Genomic DNA, 10,813 nt, shown 5'->3' with positions numbered 1-10,813 from the left:
CATTCAAATCACCAGTGATATCAACACATCTTTTTTTTTTTTTTAAAGTTTTTTTATTGTGATTTGGGTGCACGTTTACAGAGCAAATTCATTTTCGATACAGCAGTTCATTCACATTTTGTCTCATGACATTGACTGCAATTCCCCACAATGTAACAGCTCTCTCCCCATTTCCTCTCATAGTTACCTCTTCCCTCCCATGCACTCTTCTCTCTCCCCCCCCATCTCCCTGTGCATACACTGCCTTTCTGTTCTCCCATGAATGGTTGCTCCAAGGATTGTATCTACCTGATGTAACTGTTCACTCCATATGCCTGTCTATTGTTTGGCTGGAAGCCACAGGAGTTAGTTCAATTCCAGACCTGAAGGGTGGCTAGGAGCCACAGTCTCAGGGTTCTCACCAGACTCTATCAGAACAACAAACCCGGTCTTTTTTTTTTTTTTTTTTAAATGGATAATCAACACATCTTGATGACTTGTTTGATCAATTTTGGACTGTAGAAGTTGGTAAAAGTCTTCAGTTTCCTCATCTTTGGCTTTGGTGGTTGGTGCATAAATTTGAATAATAGTAATATTAACTGATCTTCCTTGAAGGCAGATGGATATTATTCTATCACTGACAGCGTTGTACTTCAGGATAGATCTTGAAACATCTTTTGCAATGATGAATGCCACACCATTCCTCTACAATTTATCATTCCTGGCATAGTAGATCATATGGTTGCTGATTCAAAATGGCCAAAACCAGTCCATTTCAGCTCACTAATGTCTACGATATCGATCTGTATGTGTTCCATTTCATTTTTGACAACTTCTAATTTTCCTAGATTCATACTTTGTACCTTCCATGTTCCAATTATTAATGGATGTTTGTAGCTGTTTCTTCTCATTTTGAGTCATGCCATAGTAGGAAATGGAGGTCCCCAAAGCTTTACTCCATCCACATCATTAAAGTCAGCTCTACTCTGAGGAGGCAGCTCTTCCCCAGTTGTATTTTGAGTGCCTTCCAACCTGAGGGGCTCATCTTCTGGCACTGTATTGCACAATGTTTCAGGGCTCTTCATAAAGTTTTCCAGTAATATATCAGACAGTGTTTCATTGCTATTGATAAGGTTTTCACTGGCTAGTTCTTTGAGAAGTGGATGGCCCCTTCCTTGTTCTGAGTTTGTCTTAGTCCGGAAGCTCCTCTGAAACCTGTCCACCATGGATGACCCTGCAGGTATGTGAAATACCAGAGGCATAGCCTCTAGCCTCACAGTAACATGAAAGCCACCATAGTACAACAAACTGAGAGACAAGTGGTGGTCTGTGATGATTATAGCCTAGAAAACCCTATGAGGAAGCTCTATTCTATTCTATTCTGTCCTATGGGGTCAGTATGAGTTGGAATGGATTTGACAGCATATAACAACAACAAATCATACAAATGCTAAAAGTAGAGACAGAATTTCTCAAGTATAGCTTTGCTCCATGTAGGGTACATTATATTGAATTCTTTCAATTTTACAATTGCTAGAGTGACTATACATCCCAAAACAAACAAAAAACCATACTTGTACAGCCATTTTATTTTGAATTCAGTAGGTGGGGTGGCTAGTCAGCTTAGTCATTACTAATGCTATCTTTTAAACCGCTTATGAGATCTCATTAGAAATTGATATATGATTAACAGTATTTAGGATCAGGGAGGAAGATTAAGAATGGGTGGAATGACTCACAGAAGACATTTTGGAAGATGACTCCTAAAAATATTAGTGATGAGTTCATTCTCTCTGTCATTCACATATTTGTTCAACAAATGACCCAGGCACTGTGTCACACATTGTAGAAACAATGGTGAGCAAACCAAATGTGGTCCTTGCTCACCTGAACTTAAAATATGGTGGGTAGGCAGAGAAGAAGAATGCATCTGTGGGCCAGAGCCCTGGATGAGCCCAGGAGCTTTGGTGGCATAGTGCCTAAGGCATTTGACTATGAACCAGAAGGCTGGTGTTTCAAACTCACCAGCCACTCCTTGGAAGGAAGACTGGGTGATCTACTTCTGTAGAGATACCTCTTCAAAAACTCAAGGAGGAGTCTCCATTCTGGAGAGTGTCAGAAGCATGGGTTTAGGAGATTAATAGCTCTCACTGTAGCCAGGACAGAGGCTATTGCACCTACAGAAAGAACTATAGAGCCCTCCCTGACTCAGGGACTTCTCCCACTTCTGCCTCCATCTTCCTTTCCTTGCTCCCTTCTTTGCCCTGAGACTTCCTGCCAAGGGTCTTTCCCTCTATCTTGTCTCTTTGAATTGATAACACTTGGCCTGTCTCTGTGACGTCTAATTCAGTGCTACCATAAGGTATTCTTCTCAGATTGCTTTTGGCATTGCAGCTTTGGGGCAGGAAACATCTTCTCTGTCCATGAGCCTTTCCAGGCACCAGGTTACAGCACTCTCAGTGTGGTTCCAGCCTCAAGCCCTGTTTGTGTTTGAAGAGAACTTGGCTTCTATAGGTAATCTCTGGTCACTTCCGCATACCTGGAGAGTGTGCTCATAATCTCACATCCTAAGGAGATTTTCTCTAGAACACAGGTATCTTAGTAACTTAGTGCTATTGTTGTTGTGTGCCATTGAGTCTATTCTGACCACAGTGTGACCCCATGTGGCACAGTAGAACTGCCTCATAGGGTCTTGGCTGTTATCTTTACAGAAGCAGAACTCCTGGGTGGGTTTGAGATGCCAACCTTTGGGTTCACAGCCAAGCACTTAACCAATGTGTCACCAGTGCTCCTTCCTTACCTAGTGCAGTAGCAATAGAAATACCACAAGTGGGTAGCTTGAAACAACAGAAATTTATTTTCTAACCAGAAGCACATTCAAGGTCCACATTTCTAGCAACATTCTTAATGACAATGGAAACTTTCCTTACATCTTGCAATTTTTTCTAAGCCTTGGTCAGAATTGCCCTTAATGTCTATAATTCTACCAACTGTCTCTTCAAGGCCATCTAGGACCTTATTATCAAGCAAATAAAAATTCCTCCAGCCTCTATCCATTACCTAATTCCAAAGTCCTTTTCACATTTTAGTTGTTTATTAGCGAGCACCCTCATTCCCTGATACAATATTCTGGTCTTTTTATAACTTAGAAGTGATTAGGTTTAGGATCTACCCTACAGGGATATGACTCATTAATATAATAAAAGAAAATCACTAATTCCAAACAGGATTATATTTACAGGTACAGTGGTTAGAATTTTAACACATGTTTTTAGGGGGACACCGTTCAATCCAGAGCAAGTAAAATGAACACTAACACTGACTGTGCCTTCATCACATGATCAAGGAAGGGGATGAATATTCATGTGAGGAGATAAAGGAATGAGTGGGAGAACTGGATTGAAAAGATTCACTCATGGATGCTGTCTACAGTTTTGCAAAAGATGACTAAATTCCTGCTAGAGCTGCCACAGGTGCCTCTGCTAAGTCCCTGCAGTGGTTTTGGCCTAAGAAACCTGAATGTTTCCTCTTGCCTCCTCTGCACAAGCAGAGGACTCTGAGGTTCAATGAACAGGCAACTCCACAAAGATCCAGTGAATAGACAGCTCTTCTCTAGACTCACTTCAAACTACCATCAGCCCAGTATCTGCGAACTGGCTGATAATTGAGCCCTCAAACCAGAAAACTCAAACTCACTGGCATTTAGTCAATTTTGACTCATAGCAACCCCCACTAGGTTTCCAAGGCTGTAAATCTTTATGAAAGCAGACTGCCTCATTTTTCTTCTGCAGAGTGGCTGGTGGGTTCAAACCACTGACCTCTTGGTTAGCAGCCAAACGCCTTATCCACCATACTACCAGAGATCCTTAATTGAGCTCTATTGTTCTCAAAATGGATTAAAGGCTACATTTTATGTTTCCATCATTATTTCTCCAATGTGGCTTCTATGGCAGGGTTTTTTTTTTTTTTAAAAAAAAAAACAAAAAAACTTACTACCATCAAGTTGATTCCAACTCACAGGTTTAAAAGAGTGAAATTTCAGGTTTATTGCAAATATTCCTTAGTCTTTACAGAAAAGTCACTTTCATGTCTCAAAGCATAAATATGTGAGGCAGATCTGAGCACTGAAGGAGAATGAAAAATAATACATGGAGTTAGGGCCATCTGGCTCTGAGAACTCTGTCCATTCCATTTTTTCTCTCCATTCTCTTCAAACTAAGATAAAACCAGTCGCCATCAAGTCAATTCTGACCCATGGCAATCCCATGTGTGTCAGAGTAGAACTGTACTTCATAGGGTTTTCATGGCTGTGACTCTTCAGAAGCAGATAGCCAGGCCTTTCTTCTGAAGTGCCTCTGGGTGGGTTTGAACCAAAAACGTTTTGGTCAGTAGCTGAGGGTTTAACCGTATACACCGCCCAGGGGCTCCACACACTGAAACAACTCACCAGTATTTTTGCAGGGCTTTGTCTGTGGAGCTCCACCACAGGCACGTCCCTCTTCCTGACCAAATGAGGAATGGTAGAGTTCCGCAAAAAGGCGCTAAGCTCAGGGGTGTCCTCTGGGGAGGCTGCAGGCTACAAACAGGAAAAAAAAAAAAAGGAGGTATCACACACAATTACATTGACAGTTGTTGTCTTTCATTGGCCTTGAACTGCAGGCAATTTTTATTCCCTCTACTGAATACGATTCACATGAGAATTAAGGCATGTTCTGATTTACTAGCAGCATGTCTCAGCAAAATGAACTGCACCAACATGGAACAAGTTTCTTACTCTCCAGTTATAGGAATTTATGCAGCCGGGAGAATGCATTCCTGGTAAGCTCATCTTCTAACGGTAAGACTTTAAGCAGAAGTAATGCTGTTTCAGGCATGAATCATTGTTCTCAAGTTACTTCCCTCTCATTATATATATATTAAAAACAAAACCAAGCAAACAAATGAACAAAAAAGAACAGTTGTCTTTGAGTCAACTCTGACTCATGGTGACCCATGCATGTCAGAGTAGAACTGTGCTCCATATGGATGCTTTTGGAAGTAGATTGTCAAGCTTTTCATCTGAGGTGTATCTGGGTTGATTTGACCCTCCAACCTTTTGGCTAGCAGCCAAGCATGTTAACTGTTTGCACCTGGGGATTCTTCATTACATATTCTTGTTGTTAGTTGTCAATGAGTTGATATCAAATGATGGCAATCTCGTGTGTCAGAGTAGAACTGGGCTCCATTGGGTTTTCGATGGCTGACTTTTCACCAGGCCTTTCTTCTGAGGCATCTCTAGGTGAACTCAAACTTCTACCCTTTTCATCAGCAGCTGAGTGTTTAGCTGTTTGCACCCAGGGAATCCTCATTATATATTCGGGTTAGTTAAACTGAGGAATATTATGAAGGGAAGATGAATTTTGAGGTGGTGTGTGTGTGTGTGTGTGTGTGTGTGTGTGTGAGAGAGAGAGAGAGAGAGAGAGAGAGAGAGAGAGAGAGAAAGAAAAGCTAACCATGGGGAAATGGCTGAAGGTGGCCAAGGAGCAGATGTTGGGAAGTCTTAGCTACACCATGTTCCTGTACTTGTAAGAAATTTTCCCTCAGGAGAACAATGTAATGAAAATGACTTTTCCAAAGCATGCTACAAGAACATTGTGCTGTAACAGAGCTTATTTTCGATCCTGAGTTTGTTTTGCAAGTGATTATATCTCAGGCTCTGTGTTGGGTATATCTGAAGGCTGAATAATATTTCGAGAGTTTCCAATACATCATACATAATAATCTGTTAACATTCATTAGTTCGATCAAAGCTACTAAGCATTTTGACAAGCTGACTACAGAGATACAATTTTCTCCTGCAGAGAAGAACATCTTCTTTGATACAATTTTTTTTTTTGTATTTGTAGGAACAGTAACAACATGTTTATTAGGAGTAAACTCCTACATTGCAGATGTAGGATTTATCACAAAAGGTGAAATGATGCTGTTCAGCGTGTCATAAGGACCTAGAAAAATCTGCTAGATAAACAGAAAGATGAAGTCCAGACTCATTAGCATGACACATATAGTTCTTTTTGGGCTGGACTTTGCCTGCCTCTCCAGCCTCATCTCTCACCAAGAGCTCCTCACATTCTGCTCCCTGGCATGAAGAACTACTCTCTATGGCTGAACTGCATGAGGCTGACTCCTGAGCCTCTGTTTGATGTTCATCATGCTTGCTCTATTCCCATCAGTGCTTATCAAGCTGGTCTGTGTTGCTCAGAAGGAACATGTAAAATGCAAAGTGTAGCATCAAGGAGATCTTCCCAGGAAACACCATAAAACAGGGAAAGAAAGACGATCCAGTAGAGAAAACTGTGATGGGGAAATCAGATGTAGGGGGCTATCCAGGAAAATGTGGTTCTATAGATGCTTAAGGAGAAGAATGGTTCAAAAATAATGGAGTGACTAGTAATGGTAAGGCCGCAGAGGAGGTAAGAAGGGTGAGGATTGGTGCTGGCACTGGATCTGTCAATTAAGAAATTATGGTAGCTCTTCCCAGAGGTGGAGGTAGAAATCAAACTGCAGTTGGTAAAGAGTGAATGGGTTTGAACAAAAGGATAATCATTTGAATAAGTATGAAATTAAATCCTTATTTCATTCTTATATTGAAGGAATTCCTAATGGCTCAGAGATGAGATAAAATCTCATACTTGAAATAATAAAGCACCAGATCAAATTAAAATAAAAAATGAATGTTCCTACCAGCATTCCATCACTTGTCTGTCAGTTTATCATACTGTGGTGGCTTGCGTGTTGCTGTGAGGCTGGAGGTGATACCACCAGTATTTCAAATACCTGCAGGGTCACCCATGATGGACAGGTTTCAAGAGAGCTTCCAGACTAAGACAGACTTGGCAGAAGGAACAGACCATTCACTTCTCAAAAATTGGACAGTGAAAACCTTATGAATAGCAGTGAAACACTGTCTGAGACATTACTGGAAAACTTGATGAAACATTGTCTAATATAGTGTTGGAAGATGAGCAACTCAGATCAGAAAGTACTCAGAATATGACTGGGGAAGAGCTGCCTCCTTAAAGTAGAGTTGACCTTAATGATGTAGATGGAGTAAAGCTTTTAGGACCTCCATTTGCTGATGTGGTATGACTTAAAATGAGAAGAAACAGCTGCAGATGTCCATTAATAATCAGAACATGGATTGTATGAAGTATGACTCTAGGAAAATTGGAAGTTGTCAAACATGAAATGGAACACACAAAGATCTATATCCTAGGCATTCGTGAGCTGAAATGGAACATTTTTGGCCATTTTGAATCAGGCAACCATATGATCTACTATGCTGGGAATGACAAACTGAAGAGGAATGGCATGGCATTCATTGTCACAAAGAATGTTTCAAGATCTATCCTGAAGTACAATGCTGTCAGTGATAGGACAATAACCATATGCCTAAAAGGAAGACCAGTCAGTACTATGATTATTCAAATTTATGCACCAACCACCAAAGCCAAAGATGAGGAAATTGAAGATTTTTACCAACTTCCACAGTCTGAAATTGACTGAACATACAGTCAGGAGGTGTTGATTATCACTGGTGATTGGAATGAAAAAGTTGGAAATGAAAAATCACTAGTAGTTGGAAAAAATGGCCTTGGTGATAGAAATGACACTAGAGATCGCATGACAGAATTTTGCAAGACCAATGACTTATTCATTGCCGATACCTTTTTTCAACATAAATGGTAGCTATGCATATGGACTGTACCAGATGAAATACACAGCAATCAGATCAACTACATCTGTGGAAAGAGATGATGGAGAAACTCAGTATCTTTAACCGAAACAAGGCCAGGAACTAACTGTGGAATAGACTATCAACTGCTCATACGCAAGTTCAAGATGAAGCTGAAGGCAATTAAAACAAGTCCACAAGAGTCAAAATATGACCTTGATTTATCCCACCCCAATTTAAAGACCATCTAAAGAATAGATGTGATGCACCGAACACCAATGACCAAAACCTTGATGAATTGTGGGATGATATCAAAAACATCATCCATGAAGAAAGCAAAAGATCATTAAAAAGACAGGAAAGGAAGAAAAAATTAAAATGACTGTCAGAAGAGACTTTGAAACTTGCTTTTGAATGGAGAGTAGCTAAAGCAAATGGAAGAAATGACAAGATAAAAGAATTGAACAGAAGATTCAAAGAGCAACTCAAGAAGACAAAGTCAATTATTATAATGAAATGTACAAAGACCTGGAGTTAGAAAACCAAAAAGGAACAACATGCTCAGCATTCTCAAGCTGAAAGAACTGAAGAGAAAATTCAAGCCTCAAGATGCAATATTGAAAGATTCAGGAAGCATCAAAAGAAGATGGAAGGAATACACAGAGTCACTGTACCAAAAAGAACTGGTCAATGTTCATCCATCTCAGGAGCTGGCATATGATCAAGAACCAATGGTATTGAAGGAAGAAGTTAAAGTTTCACTAAAGCAATTGGCAAAAAACAAGTCTCCAGGAATTGATGAGATATCCATTGAGATGTTTCAGCAAACATGCCACATCCAAGGCACTTACTCATCTATGCCAAAGAATTTGGAAGACAGCTACCTGGCCAACTGACTGAAAGAGATCCATATTTGTACCCTTCCCAAAGAAAGGTGATCCTACAGAATGTGGAAATTTTAGAACAATATCATTAATATCACACACAAGTAAAATCTTGCTTAAGGTAATTAAAAAATGGTTGCAGCAGTATATTGAGAGGGAACTTCCAGAGGTGCAAGCTGGACTCAGAAGAGGACATGGCATGAGGGATATCATTGGTGATGTCAGATGGATCTTGGCTGAAAGCAAAGAATAGCAGAAAGACGTTTACCTGTGTTTTATTGACTATGGAAAAGCATTAGACTGTGTGGATCATAACAAATTATGGGTAACATTGAGAAGAATGAAAATTCCAGAACACTCAATTGTGCTCATGAGGAAACTATACATAGACCAGGAAGGTGTCATTCAAACAGAACAAGGGGTTACTGCATGGCTTAAAACTAGAAAGGAAGTGTGTCAGAGTTGTATCCTTTCACCATACTTATTCAGTCTGTACACTAAGCTAATAATATGAGAAGATGTACTACCAGAAGAACATGGCATCAGGATTGGAAGAAAACTCAGTAACAACCTGCCATATGCAGATGACACAACTTTGCTTCCTGAAAGTGAAGATGACTTGAAGCACTTACTGATGAAGATTAAAGAATACAGTCTGCAGTATGGATTATACCTCAATGTAAAGAAAATGAAAATCCTCAGAACTGGACCAATAAGCAGCATCATGATAAATAGAGAAAAGATTGAAGTTGTTAAAGACTTCATATTGCTTGGTTCCACACTTAACACCAATGGAAGCAGCAGTCAAGACATCAGACGACTTATTGCAGTGGGCAAATCTTCTCCAAAGATCTGTTTAAAGTGCTGAAGAGCAAACATATCTCTTTGAAGGTGTACCATGGTGTTTTCAATTGCTTCATATGCACGTGAAAATGGACAATGAATAAGGAAGACCGAAGAAGAGTTGATGCTTTTGAGTTGTGGTGTTGGTGAAGAGTACTGAAAGTACCATGAACTGCCATAAGAACTAACAAAACTGTCCTGGAGGAAGTGTACTCAGAATGCTCCTTGGAAGCGAGAATGGCCAGACTTCGTCTCACTTACTTTGGTCACGTGGTCAGAAGGGATCATTCCCTGGAGAAGGATATCATGCTTTGTAAAGTGAAGGATCAGCGAAAAAGGGGAAGACACTCAATGAGATGGATTGACATAGTGGCTGCAACAGTGGGCTCAGGTATAGCAAGTATTGTGAGGCTGGCACATAACTGGACAGTGTTTCGTTCTGTTGTACACAGGGTTGCTATGAGTTGGAACCAATGTGACGGCACCTAACAACAACAACAGCAGCATTATTTTTAATAGAAGGAAAAAAAAAAAACATTGTGACTTGAAACACTATAGATATATATAGGTTACTGGTTAAATAAATTATGATATATCTATATAAAAGTCTAAAGGACAGTTTTTTAAATAGGATATTGAGCTACTTGGTAATTTGGAAAGATACAAGATGCAGATTACAAAACAGTATGTGTAGTAGGGTTGTACTTTTAAAATAAGCCATGGAAGTATACTTACATTCCATATCTAGAAATAGAAAAAATCTAGAAGGATAGTTATCAAAGTGTTGCCAGTGGGAGAAGTTTGATGATATTAAGGAAGTTTTCCTAATTTCTTTTTAGGCATAGTAATGGTACTATGGATTTTTGAAGAGTATCTTTATCTTTTGCATCACACAATGAATTTTTATGGGTGAAATGGAGAAATAAATTAATACATGAGTAAATATAATAGTAACATGCGGTAACATTACTCACCAAAAAACAAACTCACTGCTATCCAGTCAATTCCAACTCATGGCGACCCCCATTGGGTTTCCAAGGCTACCCAATCTTTCTTCCACAGAGCGGATGGTGGCTGAACCACTGACCTTTATGATTAACAGCCAATTACCTTAACCACTATACAACCAGAGCTCCTTGGTAACATTACTGTAGAACCAAAAGCAAACTCACTGGCATCGATTCAATTCTGACTCACAGTGACCCCCACTGGGTTTCTGAAGCAGTAAATCTTTATGGAAGTAGATAACCCAGTCTTCCTTCTCTTAGTGGGTGGGGGGTTTGAACTGCTAACCATCTGGTTAGCAGTCAAATGCCTTAGACACTGTGCCACCAGAGATTTTTATTAGGGATTTTAAATTTTCTTCTTTGTGTTCTCACATATACCAAACTAA

At 39.8% G+C, this 10,813-nt stretch overlaps 1 protein-coding gene across 1 annotated transcript in view; it reads right to left on the bottom strand.

The window, feature by feature from the left end:
* Positions 1-10,813, bottom strand: part of ITGA8 (integrin subunit alpha 8) — a 330,607-nt gene that overhangs the window by 48,654 nt on the left and 271,140 nt on the right. The window contains exon 26 of the mRNA XM_007956731.1: positions 4,427-4,555. Coding sequence (XP_007954922.1) covers positions 4,427-4,555 — 129 coding nt within the window. The remainder of the gene's footprint in view (positions 1-4,426; positions 4,556-10,813) is intronic.

Source organism: Orycteropus afer, unplaced genomic scaffold (assembly GCF_000298275.1).
Source record: "Orycteropus afer afer isolate SDZICR_OR568_19922 unplaced genomic scaffold, OryAfe1.0 scaffold00655, whole genome shotgun sequence".
In the NCBI taxonomy this organism is placed as follows: domain Eukaryota; kingdom Metazoa; phylum Chordata; class Mammalia; order Tubulidentata; family Orycteropodidae; genus Orycteropus; species Orycteropus afer.
The sequence above is the reverse complement of the archived record's forward strand: the minus strand, read 5'-3'. Positions and strand labels throughout refer to the sequence as shown.